Source organism: Podarcis liolepis (assembly GCF_965112155.1).
Source record: "Podarcis liolepis genome assembly, chromosome: 16".
NCBI lineage: Eukaryota > Metazoa > Chordata > Lepidosauria > Squamata > Lacertidae > Podarcis > Podarcis liolepis.
This window is the reverse complement of record NC_139567.1, coordinates 33,390,646-33,412,009: the sequence shown is the minus strand read 5'-3', so window position 1 is coordinate 33,412,009 and position 21,364 is coordinate 33,390,646. Positions and strand designations below refer to the sequence as shown.

General features: G+C 47.2%; 2 protein-coding genes across 3 annotated transcripts in view; one reads left to right on the top strand and one right to left on the bottom strand.

The window, feature by feature from the left end:
* The window catches only part of ANKFY1 (ankyrin repeat and FYVE domain containing 1), a 48,164-nt gene extending 34,741 nt beyond the window's left edge, over positions 1–13,423 (top strand). The window contains exons 16-26 of one of the 2 annotated variants that reach the window (XR_014520032.1): positions 1,543–1,661; positions 3,013–3,169; positions 3,309–3,509; positions 4,611–4,787; positions 5,035–5,182; positions 6,905–6,995; positions 7,798–7,922; positions 8,663–8,809; positions 9,325–9,415; positions 10,572–11,626; positions 11,713–13,423. Coding sequence is in view for 1 of the 2 variants with exons in the window: in XM_083479529.1 (XP_083335655.1) it covers positions 1,543–1,661; positions 3,013–3,169; positions 3,309–3,509; positions 4,611–4,787; positions 5,035–5,182; positions 6,905–6,995; positions 7,798–7,922; positions 8,663–8,809; positions 9,325–9,415; positions 10,572–10,704 (1,389 nt within the window). In the remaining variant the exon portion in view is untranslated. Of the gene's footprint in view, positions 1–1,542; positions 1,662–3,012; positions 3,170–3,308; positions 3,510–4,610; positions 4,788–5,034; positions 5,183–6,904; positions 6,996–7,797; positions 7,923–8,662; positions 8,810–9,324; positions 9,416–10,571 lie in introns of both variants that reach the window. The other variant, XM_083479529.1, reaches the window with a different exon arrangement.
* On the bottom strand, positions 12,134–21,288 carry CYB5D2 (cytochrome b5 domain containing 2). Its single transcript, XM_083479672.1, has 4 exons — positions 21,002–21,288; positions 19,724–19,864; positions 17,384–17,570; positions 12,134–16,669 (listed from the first exon to the last, which is right to left on the bottom strand). Exons 1-4 carry the CDS (start codon positions 21,252–21,254, stop codon positions 16,456–16,458), a joined length of 795 nt encoding a protein of 264 aa, XP_083335798.1. The 5' UTR covers positions 21,255–21,288; the 3' UTR covers positions 12,134–16,455.
* Between the last annotated feature and the right edge of the window lie 76 nt (positions 21,289–21,364).

Here is a 21,364-nt window from a genome sequence, read left to right as displayed (position 1 = left end):
TTAAAAAAGAGGGCGGGGGAGTGTAAAATGTTTAAAGCAGGCAGAGTTCCTAAAACCAGATAGAAAAATGCTACACAGAAAGTCACTCCAGTACAATATTGAGAAGGGCTGGTTGGTCGCACACTCTGCCAAAACCCCTAATAGCTTACTGGAGAGACTGAACAAACGCTGCTCATTTAACAGGTTGAGCAGCCTACGCACCTTCAGTTTGCGTGCACAACTCTCCCACAGTTCTCATATTTTAGTTTCTAGGCAATCAAAGGATTTTAATGTCTCTTCACCAGTATTCTGGAGCACCGTTCCTATTGAAATCAGGGAGGCTCCTACAATTCTGATACTCCATCCCCTGCTGAAAACATGCTTGTTGTCCAGGCATTTTTTTTGAGAATTCCTTTGATTCACTGCTGGTCATCGTGTTCTGTATTTTGTTGTTTTATCATTTCACTGTGTCTCAATGGTTTTTAATAAGATAACATGGTCAGTTATCTGCTGAAACCTTTTTGGGTGTGCAGAGTGAGCAGTGTTTAAACTAGTGGATCTTAGAGAGTGGGCTTCTTGCAATCACACACAGAGGTAGGTAAGAAAATAATAAAGCTGTAGGAAAATAATGTGATTTGCAAGAGAAAAGTTTCTACTTCCATACGAATCTATGCTTTCTCCTTGGTTCTCTCAGAGGATAATTAAAGAGGACCTCTCACCTTGAGGTCCAAACAAGAAAGGTATAAGGAGGAGGAAATTATAAGTAGGATGCAACCTGATAATATCAGTCTCACCTAAAAGAGATAGAGTTAGGGACCTCCAGATTCCCAGACTGTCCATGTATCTTTAACCTTTATCTGCCTTAGCCCACGCAAACCCCATTTTTTAGATAATTCATTTTATCCCCCTTCTGGTTGTTCTGTATTTTACGATTTTATAATTCTGTGGTGTGGATATTTCTACACACCACAATGACTATTTTTAAATGACTTCCAGGTTTATAGATAGATACTCTTATAAATTAAACTGGAATAACAAAGGCAAGCCATGTTGTTAAAAAGAGCTTCGGTAATCAGTTGTCTTTAATAGGCTCTTCAGCAACGAACAGACTGTAGAAACAGAAGCCCTCGCTGCCACTAACTGCCTGTGTAAGAAAAGCAGAAAAAGAAGTGCCAAATCATTAACTTCATACCAGAAATGGCTTACTCCTTCTGTTTTGTTGTTAATATCATCTGCTTTATAATGTGCGTTATTTTCAAGTCTGGTTTTTTAAATTCTTTTTAGTTCTAGTAAAAAAATAACTGTATTTTGCTGTACAATAAGCTGTTTTCTAAAAGAGAGAAAAAAATAACTGAAGAGCTTTGATTTCTGTTGCCCTTCGGAAACCAGTCTTTGTATTTCTCCATGTTGTTGTTGTTTATTGAATTTATATACCACCCCATATCCAGAGGTCTTGGGGCGGTTCACAGCACAGAATCAAAATCAAATGTTTTAAATTAGGAACCCAAACATTAAGCACCGCTGTTCTACGTTCCCCCCTAAGCATCTCTTCTTTTCCTGTAGGTGAGACACGGTTGCGATGCAACGTGTTGGGGTCCAGGACCGGGAGGCTGCTCACAGACTCTGCTGCACAGGGCCATCGATGAGAACAGCGAACAGATCTCCTGCTTCCTTATCCGCAGGTCAGGAACAAACCTGTTGTCCTAACTGCTTGAGCCAACAGTTAAGGCTTTGTAAACCAATAGGCCATTGACTTGGTGGGATACTGAAAACAATGTCTTTCCTTCCCCATCAGCCAACCCGTTGGCAAGCCGCTGTGTGTGGACCCAATGGGCCAAATATACTTTGGAAGGGGGTGCAGCTCATGGGAGATTGCCTTATTTGCGTGCAGAATGTCCCAGGCTAAATCCCGTGGATCTCCAAGGACTCTTCCTCCATTGGGATTTTTCAGCAGAGGTTGTGTGGCCATCTGCCATGAATGCTTTAGCTGAGATTCCTGCATGGCAGGGGGTTGGACTAGATGACCCTTGGGGTCCCTTCCAGCTCTACAATTCTATGAGTCTGTGATTCCAGGAAGGGCTGGGAAGGCCCCTGCCAGAAATACAGTTTGTTGGTGTAAACATGAACCAGTGCTTTGATGCCATATAAGGCCATTTTCTATGTCCTCCTTTCGATTAATCTTTTACTCACAACCTTGAGGACTGGAAACCTGCTCTCTTTTTAGGGAAAGGGCTTGGAATGTGTCCTTTGTATGCAGAAAGCACTGTGTTCTGTCTCTACATAGAACTGGGAAAGGACCCTTGACTGAAATCCTAGAGCAGGATTTCCCAAACGTGGGTCCCCAGCTGTTGTTGGACTACAACTCCCATCATCGTTATCTAACAAGACCAGTGGTCAGGGATGATGGGAACTGTAGTCCAAAAAAAACCAGCCGGAGACCCACGTTTGGGAAATCCTGCATTCGAGAGCTGCTGCCAGTCATTGTAGGCAGTCCTGAGCTTTAGTAGTAGTAGTAGTAGTAGTAGTAGTAGTAGTAGTAATAATAATTTTTATTTATACCCTGCCCTCCCCAGGCAAGGCCGGGTTCAGGGCGGCTAACAAGCAATAATAAAAGCAAGTTGAATGAATACAACTTAAAAACAAGATTAAAATACAATATTGAAATATTAAAATGCAGCCTCATCACAGGAGGAGAAAGGAAAAAGAAAGAGGGGGAGGGAATCAAATTGGCTCCAAGCCAAAGGCCAGGTAGAACAACTCGTGTCTTACAGGCCCTGCGGAAAGAAATCAGATCCTGCAGGGCCCTGGTCTCATGAGACAGAGCGTTCCACCAGGCCGGAGCCAGAGTTGAAAAGGCCTTGGCTCTGGTTGAAGCCAATCTAGCTTTCTTAGGGCCTGGGACCACTAAGGTGTTGCCATTTATGGACCTTTAGGTGGCTTATTGGTCCAGTTCTGTGCAAGGCAGCTTCCAGGGTTCTCTTGCCATGCTTCCAGTTGTCAAGGCTGACGGTAGCACTGTTGCTTCCTTCCCAGCGGCTGCGACGTCAACAGCCCGAGGCAGCCAGGGGCCAACGGCGAGGGCGATGAGGAAGCCCGCGATGGACAGACGCCCTTGCACTTGGCGGCTTGTTGGGGCCTTGAAGAAACGGTGCAGTGCCTTCTAGAGTTTGGAGCCAACGTAAATGCACAGGTACGAAACAGGAAAAGCCTCGTAGGCTTTATCCTATTTCCACTGGCGGCTCCTTTCTTGCACCACTGATGTCCTCCCGACCTTTCCACGCGTTGCATGCTTGTTTCACGCTGCTGGCTAACCCAACCTGTGTTTGTAGGATGCAGAAGGGAGAACGCCCATCCACGTTGCCATTATCAACCAGCACGGTGTCATTATCCAGCTGATGATCTCGCACCCGGAAATCCAGCTCGGCATACGGGACCGGCAAGGCATGACCCCTTTCGCCTGCGCCATGACGTACAAGAACAACAAGGCAGCAGAGGCGATCCTGAAGCGGGAACCGGGAGCGGCCGAGCAGGTACAGGGGACCAAAGTGCACCACCTGATACATGCTCTTGTGTCGTCAGCCCAGTGACTGAGGCATCACGGTCACTGTCAGTGTGTCATCTTAGGCCTGCGCAGCACCCAGGATAGAGAGAGAAGGTGTAAACAAAACAAAACAAAACTTTATTTTTTTAATGAGTTTATTTTTGCATTTTCAGGTTAACAAGCAACAACAAAGAAAACAATTAAAATATAATCAATAAATCCCCTTTGACTTCCCTCCTCCCCTTTTGCGGATCCTTATGCCAACATTTTTCTCCTGCATATCCTCTCTAAACTTGGATGTGCATGTGTGGCATCCATAGACTGGGGACGGGCAGCCTCTGGCCCTCAAACATGGCTGGAGTCTGACATCTCTCAGCCCCAGGCAGCATCTCCAATGGTCAGAGGTGATTGGAGATACAGTTTAAGAACATCTGGAGTGCAAGTGGTTCCCCATCCCAGCTGTTGTAAGAAATAAGGAGCTGGCCATTGGTTTGAATCCTATCCTCCTACTCTAGAGGGCACAACTCAAACCAATGGCTTCCAGTTAGAAGAAAGGAGATTCTGACAACATCAGGAAGAACTTTCTGACAGTAAGAGCTGTTTGATAGTGGAACAGTCTGACCCGGGAGGTTGTGGACTCTCCTTCCTTGGAGGTTTTTAGCAGAGGTTCAATGGCCATCTGTCATGGATGCCTTAGCTGAGATTCCTGCATTGCAGGGGGTCAGACTAGATGATGCTCGGGGTCCCTTCCAACTCTACGATTCTATGACAAATCTTTCAAATCAACCCACTGACCAATTGGTATTTTGCAGTTCTTGTTGAGAGCCGTGTGTGTAAGCAACCAACCTAAAACACACTGCATCAATCAAATGCCTAAGAAATCCCAGTCTTTTATTTCTGTTCCCCTCCTGACAAGGAAAAATCTGTATGAAACCCACAAGGAACAGGGTAGTGACTGGCAAATTTTCAAACTAGAAAACATGTCTCGGGGTGTGTTAGAAACCAGGGGTGGTATTCAACTAGGTTTCATTCTAAGCAGATGCGTTGAAATTCACAAACGTGACTAATTATGGTTTTGCCACTGCCATAGGTGGACAACAAAGGCCGGAATTTCCTCCACGTGGCCGTTCAGAGTTCCGATATCGAGAGCGTGCTCTTCTTGATCAGTGTCCAGGCAAACGTCAATTCCAGGGTCCAGGATGCCTCCAAGCTAACTCCGTTGCATCTTGCCGTGCAGGCTGGCTCTGAAATCATTGTGCGTAACCTGGTACGTGTTGTGGAAGGTGGCGTCTGAAATCTGCCATTTTCATCATGGCTGGGGCAGAGGTGTAAGGAAGAATAAAATGCATCTGATTATCCTAGGAACTAGGTCCTAGGAGATAACTGTCAACCGGTGGAGCAGCTGTTTGAGGACAGGAGTTACATTTTCAACCGGCCTATAGGTGGCTGCCATATATAATCCACTAGATTAGACCCTGAGAAACTCCTCCTTCCTTGTGTTCTCCTCACAACAGCTGCTTGCGGGCGCCAAAGTCAACGAGCTGAACAAGCACCGCCAGACAGCCCTCCATCTCGCTGCCCAGCAAGACCTTCCCACCATTTGCTCGGTTCTCCTGGAGAACGGAGTGGACTTTGCAGCTGTGGATGAAAACGGGAACAACGGTAAACTCTGCTTTTGATGTCCAAGGATGGGTGGATTTGATCTTTCTTTGCTTGTTTCCTGGCAAAATCATTAGCTCCAGCTTGCTCCTCCCCCTTTCTCCTAGCTGTTGTAGGGAAAGGATTTCCTGGGCCAGAACAGACACCTTGGTACTGTTGCATATCCCGTTCAGGATTCTTTTGAGGCTGGGAGCAGCGTTCGTGGTGGCACTACAGTGGTGCCTCGCAAGACGAAAAGAATCCGTTCTGTGATTCTCTTCGTCTAGCGGTTTTTTCGCCTTGCGAAGCAAGCCCATTGAAGGATTAGCGGATTAGTGCTGTTAGCGGCTTTTAGCGGCTTATCTGCTGATCGGATCAGCTGATAAGCGGATTAGCGGCTTAGAAAAAAGGGGGGAGGAAAAAAACCCAGCAGGAACTCACAAGACATTGTCGTCTTGCGAAGCAAGCCCATAGGAAATTCGTTTTGCAAAGCACCTCCAAAACGGAAAACTCTTTCGTCTAGCGAGTTTTCCGTCTTGCAAGGCATTCATCTTGCAGGGCACCACTGTATAGTGTTATTTCCAGTCAGGCCTCCCTCAGCAGGGCCCAGAGCAGGGATGGGGCTCTCCAGGTGTTGTTGGACTGTGACTCCTGCCATCCTATTCTAACTGGGGCTGATGGGAGCTGGAGCCTGGAGGCCAGCTGCTTCATTGTCCGTGTTGTGTCCGCTGCATTTGTGCAGGGGCATCTATAGCAAATGGCATCGGTTTCAGAACTCTTTCCTTAGTACAGTGGTACCTTGGGTTATATGCTTCAGGTTACGTATGCTTCAGGTTACAGACTCTGCTAACCCAGAACTATTACCTCGGGTTAAGTATTTTGCTTCAGGATGAGAACAGAAATCGTGCTCCGACGGTGTGGCGGCAGCAGGAGGCCCCATTAGCTAAAGTGGTGCTTCAGGTTAAGAACAGTTTCAGGTTAAGAACGGACCTCCAGAACGAATTAAGTACTTAACCCGAGGTACCACTGTATTTTAGCTTTCGTTATAAAGAGGAACTGCCAAGTTTCTAGCTGCCAAGCTTGTGGAGGGATGCTGGAAACGGGAAAGTGTTCTGTGCTTGCTGAAATCTGAGAAGGTGGCCAGGAGTCCCCATAAGGAGCAGAAGTGAGGATAAGCCATAGAATCGTAAAAAAATGTAGAGTTGGAAGGGACCCAAAGGGTCACAGAGTCCTGCAGTGCAGGATTCACAGCTAAATGAATGCAAGTAGGGCACAGTGCAGAAGAAACTATGCAATGCAAAACGAATATCATGCTAATCTGTAAAATGCATACAGGTCGCACTATTCTTGCTGGACTCTTTTTGTGTAGAGTCCTCTCTTTAAAATGATTCCTTGTAAAAAAAGCAAAACAAACAAACAAAAAACTGCAGGCAGTATTAAACTAACCTGTCCTGCCAGCGCAAGGATTACCACAAGAGGGATTTACACCTCTCTAACCATGTGCCCCTCAGATCTGCTCTGGAGCGTTCAGAGAACCTCTAGAACAGAATGGGGGGCATGGGGGGGACATTCCATTGCCCAAGGTGAAATTCTTGCACAGATGGAAATCTGGCTTAATGCAACCTGGTTTTTATTTTTATTTTTGCATGATTTGAATGCAGCCTTTGGTTTTAAGTGGCATGGAGAGGTGGCTGCAGATCTTCCCTTTCCCTTTGATTCATGCATTCCATCTCTCTCCCTTCTCAGCCCTGCACCTGGCAGTGATGCAGGGACGTCTGACTAACATCCGGGCCCTCCTGACAGAGTGCACTGTGGACGCAGAAGCTTTTAACCTCAGGTAAATGTAACAGCCGCCTTTGCTGGGAAAAGGGACTGAGCATCTCTGTACTATTTTTTCTCTCATTCAGTAGTGGGGGGGCGGGCTCCCCCCCCCCCCCGCTTGCTTCATTCAGTGGGAGGGCTGTGCAATGGATTGGATTCCTTGGTAATTTTGCAGTACAGTATTGGCAGGATGTTCTGTTCCCTCTCCTGGTCTTCTCTTGGAGCAGGACTTGGACCCAGCTTCGTAAATATTTATTTCGTTGCAACGGCAAGCACTAGCAGTGGGCCATAGGAGGTTTAGAAAGCTCCCCTTTTGCTCAAAAAGTACCACCCCAAAAACGTAACCCTGCTGTGGGGAGCAGAGGACTTCTTGCCCTGCGCCGTGGCTCTTTTTATTATTATTATTATTATTATTATTATTAATTATTAAAGATTTTATTGATTTTCAAAAGTGTGTGCAATGTCTCTCTCTTGTATATTTCCCCCCCCCCCTGTAACATTTTTACAAGTCAGCTTCATTTGTTGAGACATTGGGAAGAAAAGGGGGGGAGAGGTGGAGGGGAAAGATGAGTCAGGGTGGGGTCGGGTGGTGATGTTTCTATTTTGCTTACTATATGTAGGGTTTGGTGTCAGCGTTGCTTGTGCAGGTTCTTTGCTGTTCACTTGTGTTCCTTTCGTGGTGAGAGAGGTTGGGGTTGGCCTAGGATGTGGTTGTTCATTTGTGATTGGCTGTGTTGAACTTTGTTTTCATGTGTGAGTGGTTTGGGTCTGCGCCGTGGCTTTTGTCCTGCATGACGTCGTCTCCGTCTCCTTGTCAGGGGTCAGTCCCCGATGCACATCCTGGGGCAATACGGGAAGGACAATGCGGCAGCCATCTTTGACCTCTTCCTGGAATGTATGCCGGAGTATCCTCTTGACAAGCCAGACGCTGAAGGGAACACCGGTAAGCCTCGGCTGATGGGCTTGGCTAAAAAAGCCATGCAACTGCCATCATCAAAGTAGCCTCTCAAAGTCCTTTTGCATGTGTCTTGCTGTCCTGGACTAGCTGGATGCAGAGGAGTAGTGAAAGGAGTCCCCAGAGGGAGAAGGCCCAGAGTCAGGGGTTTGGTGTTGGGACCAGGATGAGTCGTCAGAGGGAGAAGAGGGGAACAGACAGGGAGGAGGTGGTGTTGGAAGCTGAAGAGGCAACAGGGCTTAGTGAGCAGGGAGAGGCTGTGGCAGAGAGCAGTCCAGAAGCGGAAGCTGGGGGTGGGGGGAAGAGAGAAGAGGCAGAGATGAAGCAGGCTGCAGAAGAAGCCAGGAGGTCTCCCCCTCCTGCTGCGGCCAGTTCCATCTCCCAGAACCAGAAGAGGGATGAAGAGGGCAGAGCAAACACAGACAAGGCGAAGAAGTCTCAGATTTCAAGGGAAGAACCTAGGAGAGCGGTAGGAAGGTGGGGACCTTGAGTCCTCACAACTGTCTCATTGGGGCAAGACCTGCTGGGAAGAGTTGCCTAGCCTCCTGAGTTAACTTCATTGACACCATGTGATTTATTACCGACCTGCTCCTGGTGCTTCCTGTGGACTTTTGTTTGCTTGGGTGCAGGACAATTGGCAGTTCAGGGACTGGCTAAGCAGAGACACGGACAATGAAATCTCCTCTCCCTCTCTCTCTCTCTCTCTCTCTCTCTCTCTCTCTTCCCAGTGCTTCTCTTGGCCTACATGAAGGGAAACGCCAACTTGTGCCGGGCCATTGTGAGAGCCGGCGCTCGCCTGGGCGTCAACAACAACCAAGGCGTCAACATCTTCAACTATCAAGTTGCGACCAAGCAGCTTCTCTTCCGGCTGCTGGGTAAGTGCCCTTGAGCCCTGCTGCTTCTTTGTCGTGCAGCAGGTGGGCTGTGTGTAGAGAAGGAGGAGGCCTTTAGGCAAGGCTTGCAGGGAGGGAGAAGCAGGAAGCAGCCTCAGTCTGAGGGCCACGTTAAGTTAAACCAAATCTCTACTAGTGGGATGATCTACTAGTGAAATTATTTGAAAGAGGGCAACCTTACAGGGGCCGCATGCCAGGGGTAGATATGGCCAGAGGCAAAAGTGGGTGAGACAACAAATGCATGTTTTCCCTCTGCCCCGTAAACTAGTTTCCACACACACCCCTCTCTGTCTCTCCGCCCAGGCAAGCAAAAGGCACAATCAGGGCTCAAGCCCTTGAGGGGGCTGCACAAATTGGGTGAGATGTGGAGGGTTGAGATGTCTAGTGTGTCTGGCAGGCAGCCATACACGTGGCTGAATTCAGGGCTGGGGTAGGTCACAAGCCATGGTGGCAAAGCCTGGTCAGGAGCCTCTTGCATTTAATTCTTTCTTGCGCAGACATGCTGTCCAAAGAACCCCCCTGGTGCGACGGCTCCAATTGCTACGAATGCAGCGCCAAGTTTGGGGTCACGACAAGGAAGCATCACTGGTAAGGGGCGGCCTTTTCGGATTGATCCACCACTTGGACGCAGCTTTGTTTTGTTTTGTAGGTAGTTCCACGCAGAACCTGCCGCCACCCTTGGAAGGCTGCTTGGGCTGAAGGCATCGTTCCCTCCAGAGGAGGCAAAAAGTCGCCTCTCACCTCTTCCTAGACTGGGCCTGGGGAAGGGGAGGAGAGACAGAGAAGCCCATTGGGAGAGGTTTTAGGGCTATCACAGACCTCCTGTGCAAGGGCAGGGCATAGGCAGTGTGGACAGGACAAAGAGTTCTTCACTGAAGCACTGCAGTCTATGCAGCATGAGACAGTAGCGTGCTTGCTTTAGCGATCTTGTGCACAGAAACATGAAGATGGTGTGGCTTTAGTTGTGGTCCAAAACATGGGATCCACCCCATAGTTTTCCCCCCACCCATCATCCTAGCTCTGCATGCAGTGGGAGAGTGTTTTCAATATGGACCATTTGGGGCATGTGCTACCTGGTCAGGTAGCTTAACTCTATAACTTTTAATCCTGGTTTGGATCACCACCAAAGTGCTTGAAGCAGGTTGGAAAGCCAAGGGAGGAGAGTTCTTGGAGCTCTTAGGGGCTCTTCCCTCCTTTCTGCTCCTCGTGGGATTTGGTAAGCCAAGGGTGGGGAGCTTGTGGCCATGATGATGCTGTTGGGCTACAACTCTCATGGTCTCTGTTGGCCATGCTGGCTAGGGCAGATGGGAATTGGGAGTCTTACCTGGAAGTCACCAGGTTCCCCCATCCCTGTTGATAGCACTGTAATTAACTGAAGAGCTGCTTTTGATGAAGGTACTGCAGACTTTTTAATTCTGGGCAGCCCAGTTCCCATCTCCGGTCACAAGCCGCTTTATGAATCAGCAGGAGGCCTCCTCTTCAGAGAAACGGCTCCCTTTGGCACTGTGTCATCTTGGGTCCAGGCATGGGTTCTATCTGCTAGGTGGGGCTCAGGACACAGTGCCAGCTTTCAGAGCAAGCACCTGATAAATGGTGGCAAAGGGGTACGATCCCCTGAAGGCGCAGCAACACCCCCCCCCCCTCTTTAAACTTCCTCGGAAACTGGGAAGCAAAGGAGAGGCTTCTTGTTAAGCACAGCTAGGCAGAAAAGAGCACGGCTGAAATTTTCTTTCCTCTCTCGCAGCCGGCACTGCGGGCGCCTTCTCTGCCACAAGTGCTCAACCAAGGAGATCCCCATCATCAAATTCGACTTGAACAAGCCTGTCCGGGTCTGCAACATCTGCTTTGACGTCTTGACTCTGGGCGGAGTTTCCTAGTTCTCCTGCACAAAGGAGAGTGACTCCCGGGCCACGCCCCTCCTTCCTCGTTGCAAACCGCCTATCGCAGGGATGTGGGTTGCAGGGTGCGGGGGGGGGCACCTATTTTGTCTTCCTGTTAACGGCCGAAACTGATTGACTTAAGGGACCACGCAAACACTATATTCCAGTATAAATGGGTTTTGTACGAATGTTAACGCTAGAAAACTGGATCGGGAACAACTTGGAACTCTTGCAAAGTTGGTGCGAGAACAAATGTGAACTGAGTGAGAGGCCCTCTCCTTACTCTGGCGCGGGGCAGAGAAAATGAAAATTTTGCATTTGTGGATCATGTAACATAGCAGGCCTGTGCAAATGGCTGCCGAGCTGTGAGCCGGGCTGCTTCGAAGCCCAATCACATTGTGGGGTGTGGGAGGGGTGGGTGTTTGAATATTGTGAGCACTTAACAAATTCCTGGGTAACTCTTGTGTGATGACCAGCCCCTCTTGTTACCTTCCTGGAGAGAAGGTTCTGGTTCCCTCGCTGGCTTTTGTCCTAAAATGGGCAACTGTGCTATGCACAGTGAGTGTTCCCTCCCAGAAGAAGCTGCTGTCTTCAAAACAGGGTTTTGTCATTTAAATTCATTTGCTGAAGAATTCCTTTGTGTGGCCTTACGACAGAAGCTTTACAGTTTCTCCTGCTTGAACAGGAGCTGCAATGGCAGCTCCCGTGCTGTCAGAACGTTGATATCTTCCCTTCCCAATCTGCTCTCTTCCATGTTAAAAATAAAAATTAAAAAATAGGCAGGAGGAGGAGGAGGACAGACGGAAAGAGAAAGTGAGCTTCGTTACCAAATTAAAGGCTCCTGGAAGGGAGGAAAAGCTGCTGGCTGGCCCTTTCAGCACATATCGATAACTTTGCAAATAGTCATATGTTTACAGCAGTTTTTGCCAAGCTGGTGCCCGCCAGATGTTCTGGGCTCCCATCAGCCCCAGACAACGCAAGTCCAGATCATCCGAAGGGCAGCAGCTGGGCAAAGGCTGGTTTACAGCGATGTTGGAAGGAAGGTCCAGCGGTTTGGACTAGCTCAGCGTTGGGGAACACAGTGTAGGAGCTAGCACAGAGCATCTGGATTCGGCTAGTTGCTTTGATGGACGGGGTGGGACAAGGCAGGGGTGACGGTGGCACAGAGCCTGATGTGAGGGTGATGATCCAGTGGGAGCTGATCGCAAAGGCAGCCGTGTCCTAGCTGCACCTCTGCTGACCACCCGGAGTTCCCAGCTGTCGTGGTTTTTTCCCTGAGGCCTTCTCCATTTAAGATGCTGTTAGTGACTTGGCCCTCTTGAGGAGCTCTGCATCCAAGCTGCGCTCGCCAAGATCACTGCAGCTCCAATGCTAGGCCAGTATCACCTGGCCTTAACTGGTTTTCTTTTTTTTTACACACACACACACACACACACACACACACACACATTTTCTCCACGACGGCTAACTTTGTCCATTAGGTCCACTTCTTTCAAAGGAGCACAAGAGGGTCCCTGCGAAAGCAGACCCTGACACTGAAGAGGCTGTTTGGGTGTGACTCTGATACAGCAAGCAAGAAGACGCCCCACATGCTCAGACGTAAAGCTCTTTGCCTTCTTAGAAACACAACAACGTCCTGGGAGGTGGACGTGGCAAAGTCTTCTGTCGCTGCTCCAGAACGAATCGGTTGCGATGTGTGTCTCTTAACCTTAGTAACCACTACTACTTTTTCATTCTGTGTACATATATATATATATATATATAAGGGGGGAGAGGAAAATATCATTTATAACGTCAGATCTCATTTTCTTTCTTCCCCTCTGCCCCCCCCCTCTAGAATACTAATGTGTCATCCCCTACTTACATATGTTCGTGTGTAAAAAGACCCGAAAAACCACAGTGCTACTTTTTTATAGGATATAACAGCTTTATATGTTCAGTAAAATCCTGGGCTATGTGCAGTAAAAGACAACTTGGGTGGGGGGAATCTATGAAGACTGATGCTAAAAACAATACATTTCAAGTGGGGTTAGCCCTTCTGACCTCTGTCAGGGGAAGAACTGGAACTCCAACCCTCTTCAGTTATGTGTGGGTTTACTGTGTTTTCTGCACCATCACCTTGTGGGGAGAATTCCTGCTCATCTCTGCTCTCCTCTTCTTGCCCCCAGCCCTCTGCTCCAAAATAATTTGTCTCAACACCTTCTTGACCTGCCTTTGTCTCTCTGCCCCTGAGGAATACGTCGTTTAGGAAGGGGTGCCCTTTTCGCAAAAGGCTTGTTCCAGAGGAGCACTGGGGAGGAAAAAAGAAGCAGTGGGACAGTAGCAATGCACCTGGGAACGGTCTCTTGACACATCAGATGGTCTCTCCAAGGCCAGTTTAACACTGCACAGGTGCCGGCGATGGAGCTCGGTCATGCACCATGAATCCGATCCTCTCTTAAAAGTTCCCCTTTCTAGATTCACAGGCATTTCTCTGAACTGGCATCATGTCTGTGACCAACCCCAAAAAGCAGAGTAGCGCCCCTTCTGGGTTGTTAGCATTTGAGCAAATGATCCACTGCAAAAGCTGCCTGTGCACACAGCCCCACAGAGCCTGGAAATTGAGAATGGGGGTGTTTCCAGGAAGGCAGTGCATTTTTGGGTTCTAGGTGGACTTCGTCGGGTTGCACAAAACTAATCACTGTAAAGCACTTTTAATAAAAGTTTTTAAGCCTGAGTCTGCATGACTGGCCCGAAGATTGTGTTACCAGGGGAGGAATCCACCATAGCCTGTGAATTGGCTGGAAGAGGCTGCAGCAGGAATTAGTTCTCCTAGCCTAAGCCTCCTTGTTTCAAACTCCCTTGCAGGGAGAGAAATGGATCTTCAGAGAGGATTCCAACGTCCACCAAATCTCATTCTGCTGTAGCTTGCACTATCATTTGATCAGTTGACTTCCTGTGAAATGGAACCCAAAAAATTTTGCTGGGGCTTCTGAGTTTGAAATTCTGATCTGTATTTCCCAGTTCGACAAGTGAGGTGAACTTTTATTACCCGTTCTTGTGGAAGGCTTACTGGCTGCCTGTTACTCCCTGTCTTGGGACTTAAAAACATGATCCCTGTTAAATGTCTGTTTTGTGTTCTGAAGATGCATTAACAAAAATGTGAGGATTGTATACAGCTGGGGCTGAGGAGTTCTAGGAGAGCTGCAAATCGACTTCCAGCAGTGGACTTCCTTTAGTCTATGCCAGCCCCCCAGCTAGAGCTGGTGTTTGAAACTCGAGGGTATCTGCACGGTTTGGGGGTCTGGCACTCCAGAAACATTTCTGGTGTTCTGGTGATAGCTGCCTCTTTGTTAGACCTTTTCGGGGCAAACACGACTTGCTGATTTTTCAGACCTTCAAGGCTTTTTAGCTTCCCTTTCTCGAGAAGGCAAAATGCAGGATGCAACTCGAGATGCAGGAAATCCAAACTCCTTCCAAAGCAGTCCATAGTGACCAAAGCAGACTTGGGTAGTGTCTGCATTGAGGATGCAGAAGGCAGAATTCCTGTTCTTAGCTCCATGTACCCAACATCCGCCCACAGCTGTTTTCCCTGTCCTCCTTTCCCTTCCGTTCTGCATTTTAGGCAGAGGTATTGAATGTGACTTGCACTGTGAACTCAGTAGAAGGGGAAACCCTTCACTTTTGGTCAGTACCCTTCCAAGTTGTCTTTAAAAAATAAAATCTGCAACAGTAGAAGCCTGGTGCCTGATCATGAGGAACTTGCCTTTTTGTAAAGTAACTCAACTAACGTTGCTGAAAGATGACTGAGATGTCACCAACACAAGATCATATTCTGTCAAAGTCCCTTGGCTGCAGCTGCTGTGCTTCCTGGCTTTCTATTGGGGGGTGGGGAGGTGGGGAAGAGGCCCGGTTTTGGGCAACAAACCACCATTCCTTTCTTCTAGAAGGTCTCTGTGAACTCCTCTGCTTTCATCCTGCAAAGCTCATCATCGACTAGGCCAAATGCATTTTCTCCCAGGTTTTTTGCACAAGTAAAATGAGCAACGACAGGAAGTTCACTCTGCTCCTGATAGCTAGTGGGCTGCATCCTTCCTACAGGCCTGATGTGAGTCTGGGTCAAACCAGGCTCATGGGGCCTTAGATGCTGCCTGTATTGTCACGTGTTGCCACATTCCAAGGAAATGTACTTGTTTGGCAAACCCAGCCATGCTCAGTCTTGACCCTTAACCAGCAGGGATCACCTGTGCAGGCCAACTCACACCTTATTTTCTTTTTTAGAAGGCAGAAAATCCAAGGGGCTCAGGATACCCACCCATCCAAAACATGACTTCTCCAAAACCTATCTCACGAGTAGAGATTTGGTCTAACTTAACATTTTTGTTGTCTAGCAAGTTGCTTTATTTGGCAGGGCATTAATCAAGGACTAGGTTTTGTCTTGGAAAAAGGGGTAACAGAATGCAATAGTGTTGCCTGTGCAATGGGCATGCATTTCGAACTGAACATTGAGGAATCTTCCTTCCTCTGAACACCATACAAACAGCAGTTGAGGTTTTACACCAGTCTGCTGAACTCACTTCAGAGAGCAGGCAAGGGAATGCTCCTTCATATACAAAAGAAAGGCAGGGAGGTTAATTTATTTTTCTTTCGTATATAGGTCAGCAGTCTTATCATACAAGCCCAAATCTGTCTGAAGTGGTACAGCACCCCCACCCACACCACAGGTTAGCTGACCACTGCAACTGCTGTCCTAAGAACTGAGAGCCCTCAACTCTAGAATGGACACTTCTATAGTCTCCTTGTCCCTCCTGGAAGCTGCCTGGAGTTACTGCAGTAAACCAACACCTTTTGCATGTGAAGATAATGGTTGAAGGTAACAGGCCTGGATGGGCTGGCTAAGAAAGGATCTGAGTCTTTGGGAAATCACTGGTTTTTATTATTACTTTGCAACGTTTCCTCAAGTCTTTGTAAAGCGATGTATTTTTTCAATATTTATATGCCTGTGTAATTTCTTGTAATAAAGAAACCTAATTGAATTTGATGGTGTGCTTGTGTTCATTAGTTGCAGAAATGCCACCTGGTGGAAGGATTTAATAGTGCTGTAGGTTGCTTATTTTTGTGTGAGGTTAGAAAGTAATTGATCTGCACTGCCCTCCAACATGGCACAGGACAGCAAATGATCCTTGAGCTTCAGATTCTAAACTATGGTTAACACAAACCATAGATTATCGTGATATACGAATTATGCTCCCCTGCAAGGAAAGAGTGGGCTTATCGAAAGCTCTATAATAATTTATAATAATAATAATTTATTATTTATACCCCGCCCATCTGGCTGAGTTTCCCCAGCCACTCTGGGCGGCTTCCAATCAAGTGTTAAAAACAATACAGCATTAAATATTAAAAACTTCCCTAAACTATCTGCTCGATAGTGGTTCAAATCATTAGAGATGAGCAGTTAAATTTTGCTAAAGAGGTTGGGGTGGGGGAAAGAAGGGGGAAATCTCTGTGTGGGGTTAGAACCTGCACCGTGACTTCATCGTCTCACCAAGCAGACACTGGTTTAGAGCCGCTTTCCTGCTCAACATTCAGCAGCAGTTTCAGCAGACACAGTAATAGCCACAGTTTCACCGAACCACAGTTTACAAAGCCATTTCGGAGTACAATACTGAATTCTGCTTTGCTGATAATTTGCAAAGGTCGTGCCCCAACCACAAGTAAGGTATGCGTGTGGGTGTGTGAGAGGGAAAGAGGAGAGAGAGAGGTGGTTCAGTCTTTTAAAGCACACCAGTCAGCCAGCGGGTGGCACCCTTCATACTCTCGCAGATTAGGGTTGTCCAGGTCACCTCTGTCACTCATCTGGGTGGACTGTGACTGCTCAGAAGGCAATCCCTCTGTATTCACGCAGACGCACTGGCTGTGACTGGAGCCAGGCTCATACAACTTCCTCGGGACTCCGCTCCAGTCTCTGTTAACTCCACCGCTGCAAATACACGGGAGCAGAAAATTACTTATTTATTTTTGCCTTTCCCCCAGAAATGAGACTCAAGGCAGCTCGCCAAAATTAAAGCAAGTACGGATAAAATACACAGAAAGCTAAAAACATAATAGTTGAAGAGTAAATTAACTATAAAAAAAATTGAAACCACGTAGAAACAAAAATGGAAGTAATAACAGGTTATACTTGACTACAGATCTTCTACCATTTGGATACATTAAAGAAACTGTACTAAAAGAGGTCAGGGAATTAATACTACATCTCTTGACTGCTGCCAGAGTTATTTGTCAAAATTGGAGGGAAAATGACTACCTCTGTTAAAGAACGGACAACTAAAATGTGGAACTTAGTATACCTGGTTAAAGCCTAGCTATATGGTCAAAACCAGAGAAAGATGGACAGCAAGAAATGTAGAAATGGTCTGTTTATAGTGTAATGCAGCAATAAGATCTGGGATAATGTAAATCCATTTATGATACTTAGAACATTGTAATATTGATCTGTTATGCTTGATTTTGGTATGGAAATTTGTCTTGCTATGTTCAGTTCTAGATATCCCCTTTTGATTTGGCTGTTATATTTTGTTACGTGTATGTATGTATCTAAAACCAAAACATTTTCTAGGTCCCTGAACTATGTCTCTGGTGAGTCACCACAGACTCAGCCAGCCGCCATTTTGCCACCCTTCCCAAACCGTACCTCTGCTTTGAACACCAGACCCGACTTCCCCCAGTCGAGCTCCATTCCGAATTGCACGGCGGAAACCGCTTTTTCCTCTCGTTCTCCCGGGTCTGCATCCGCTGCCCTTCCTCGATGAGAGCTTGGGCCTGCGCTAGAGCCTCAGTGGGCGATCCATCCTCATCATAGAACCTGCCAGCCACTTTGCCTGTTCCAAGAACGGAAAGAAAACACCATCATCCCACGCTCCTCCATAAAGCAGCTCCATCAAAGCAACTCACCAGCCTCTCTCCCAACTCGCAGTAATTCCCCTTGCCAGGGGTCATAACAGATCTTCCAAATCAAAAGATTCCTGCATTGCAGATGGCCCTCGTGGTCCCTTCCACCTCTACAATTCTATGATTATATGAAATTCCAGCGCGGAAGGTTCCACCATCTAGGCCACATCCACAACATGCATTTAAAATACTCTTATCCCATTTTAGCAGTCCCAGCTTCCTCCCCCCCCAATAGAATTCTGGGAGCTGTAGTTTGTTAAATGTGTCAGGAAGTGCTAGGACAGGGGCCTGTAACCCGCGGCTCCGGAGCCGCATGTGGCTCTTTTACACCTTTGCCGCGGCTCCGGGACGGATACTAGCGAGGGGAGGAGGCGCATTGTGCGCCCCCACACTCCCCACTGTGGCGGGCGCTGTACTGGCTGTGACGTCGCATGGGGGCGGTGCGTGCGTTAGTCGCGCACCGTCCCAACGTCACCTTCCCGCCCGCCCACTACATTGTAAGGGGCATGTACGCTGGTCACTCCATTGAAAGGGGGCATGTACGCTGGTCACTGTTTTGAAGGGGAGTGAAGAACACACACACACACACAAAAAGGTAACTTGTTAATTTAACGTTTATTTCTAAGAGGAGGAGTAATTCTGAGGGGTCAAACAAAGAAATAATAAAAAAGTGACAAAAAAGTTATTTTTATAATGACGAGTTTTGCGGCTCCCAGTTTTTTTTTTCCTTCGGAAACGGGTCCAAGTGGCTCTTTTTGTCTTAAAGGTTGCAGACCCCTGTGCTAGGAGAAACACCCACCCACCCATTTTTCCTCACAGAGCCACCATTTTTAGAGTGGTTTAACAGTCAATTCCTCTTCCCAGGAAACTCTGGGGACTGCAGTTTTGTTTGGAGGGGGGGTCTCTCCTAACAACTCTCAGAACCCTTAACAGACTACAACTCCCAGGATCCTCTGGGGGGAAGCAGTGATTGTTTAAAGCAGAAATCATAGTGCTTTAAACGTGTGGAGTGGCTATTTGTTTATTAAATTTCTATACTGCCATTCATCCAAGGACCACAGGGTGGTCTACAAGATAGAAACACAAAAATACGCACTGTAGTAAACAAACAAAAACAATAAAAACCCCCACACACAGTTTAAAAGGCTGTAGACTGTTTAATTAGCTAAAGGCCTGGGAGAAGAGGCAACTTGAAGGCCCAAGGGGCGTATCTGCTATCCTGAATACCCCACATTAAAGAGGGTTTCAGACCCCAACTTGTTGCCCGTTAGGGTACTGTCACAGCTCAATTAATTATCATTCATCAGTGATATTTACAATATTTAATATCAGTGTTGGTGGCACAGGCCTGGCGGGACTTTTGTGAAGTAACAATAGGCACCTGGTACTACTACTACTAATAATAATAGTAATGTAGTAAGCAAGTTCTGCCTCCAGAAAATAAGTTGTATGGAATATTAATGTGATCAATATGATTCCCACCCCCTATTCTATGCTATAATGCAGGCATGTTCAAAGTCCATTTCGGGGCCTCTGTGGCAGTTTATTTCCTGAGGTAAAATCCTAAAAAAAAACCTCAACAACTTCAACCCTAAAAAAAAACTCAACAACTTTGGTCGGCCCTTACGGCCCTTCACTTCATCAAATCTGGCCATCTTGGAAAAAAGTTTGGACACCACTGCAATGTATTTCTGTATTTTTCTTCCCAATGTAAGTCACTTGGAGACCCCTTTGGGTCTCCAATAATAAGTTTAATAAGTAATAATAATACTTGAGAAACTGACACACAAGTTTCACCTGAGCCTGGTTCCAATGCAATAATAATTCTTTTTCGGCTGTATTACATGATTTCATTATTTTTACAGACATGGAGGAACCTCCACTTGATGCATTTATTTGCTCGTGCATTTTATGAACAGGGAAGGAAAAATATTAAAAATAACGATAATGGTCTTAATCCACCTCACACACACACTGCCGTTCACTCTGACACACATGTTGCTGCTACTGTTAGAATGGTGAGAGAGGATAGGAACCAAAATGGGGCTGGTGATTCTCTCAACGCTGCCAATTGATCACATACCAATAAGCACATAATTCTTGCTGTAGAAGGAGAGCCAGTTCTGGATGGCCAGCATTTGTAATGGCGATAGTCCCGAAATGTCATCCACCAGTCCTGCTGGGGTGAAGTCGCCTGATGCAAAAGCTCTGGAGGCATCTTTTCCTGGCAAAGGAACATTGCAAAGGTTTTAATCTGCTTTAACTAACAGTGAACAGGTAAAACAAGGAAATTATTACAGGACCAGCCCACAAGATGTGGCAGGGATATTTGGGAGAGATGTCTCTGGAATGCCCTCCCTTGTGAGGTCCACCTGTCTCCATCATCATCATCATCATCATCATCATCATCATCATCATTATGTGTGTAAATATTTTTTTTCAACTGTTTGCACAATAACCTTCAAATCAAATACATTTTTTCATAAGCTGACTTCCCACCTTCGTCTCCACAGTGTTCTTATTCAAACTCTTTCTACTATCATTAAAAAATTCTCTATTACAATTGTTTTACCTTCCCCTCCCCCCCCCCCCGCTTTTATCTCAAATCCTGCCTGTGATTTCATTTAACTGTAATATATATACATTTTTTAATAGTCCACAAAAGGCCTCCATTCTCTGTCTCCATCATTATTAACTTTCAGGAGGAATCTGAAAACATGCCTGTTTGCCCAGGCATTTGATGACCAAAGAATACTGTTCTTGGCGAACCCATGATCATAGGGTGGAAGAACGGCTTTTACTGTAATTGGTTTTAACTGGTTTTGCTTTGCCTTTTTTTAAAAAAATTGCAGGTCTGTTTGCTGCCCTGGGCTCCTTGGGGAGGAAGGGTGAGGGACATAAATCATAGAATTGTAGAGTTGGAAGGGACCCTGTGGATCATCTAGTCCAACCCCCTGCAATGCAGGAATATGCAGTTATCCATACGGGGATCAAACCTGTGACATTGGCATTCTCAGCACCGCACTCTAACCAACTGAGCTATGCTGATGAGTAACAAAGTCCAGTCTAACTGCGCCCACCTATTTGCATGTCCAGCACCCAACACACCTTCCAGTATGCAAAAGAAGAAGATTAATATGCTCAGGCATGGCCAAACTTGGCCCTCCAGCTGTTTTGGGACTACAAATCCCATCATCCCTAGCTAACAGAACCAGTGGTCAGGGATGATGGGAATTGTAGTCCCAAAGCATCTGGAAGGCTGAGTTTGGCCATGCCTGACTATGCTCAACATACCAACCTGTAAAATGTTTTGGGGGGTTTTTGGGGGGGCGGTGTTATAAGAGGGGGCTTAAACAGGTACCTGAAAAGAAGCTGTAAGCGCCCCCTGGCCCATAATGCTTGCGTCCTCGTTGCACATCAAATACCTGCCCCAGCACAGCCAGGTAAAGCCCAGCGCTCTCCTCCGTCCCAGTGTAGCGGCTCAGATCGTCGGCGCTCAGGACCAACTCAGCATCACGGTCCGGCCACAACCACGAGCGGGGATCGAACCCGCGACCCCAAAGCCAGGCGGCTGCCCAGCCCAGAGCCAAGGCAGCGAGCGCCCCTCGCAGCATGAGGAAGACGTGGATTGGGCAGCTTCAAGGGGGAGGAGCTGAGGCTTGCCATTGCTCAAGATGACGTGGGTGGAGCAACGGAGGGGATCACGTGGGCTCCATGGGCGCTC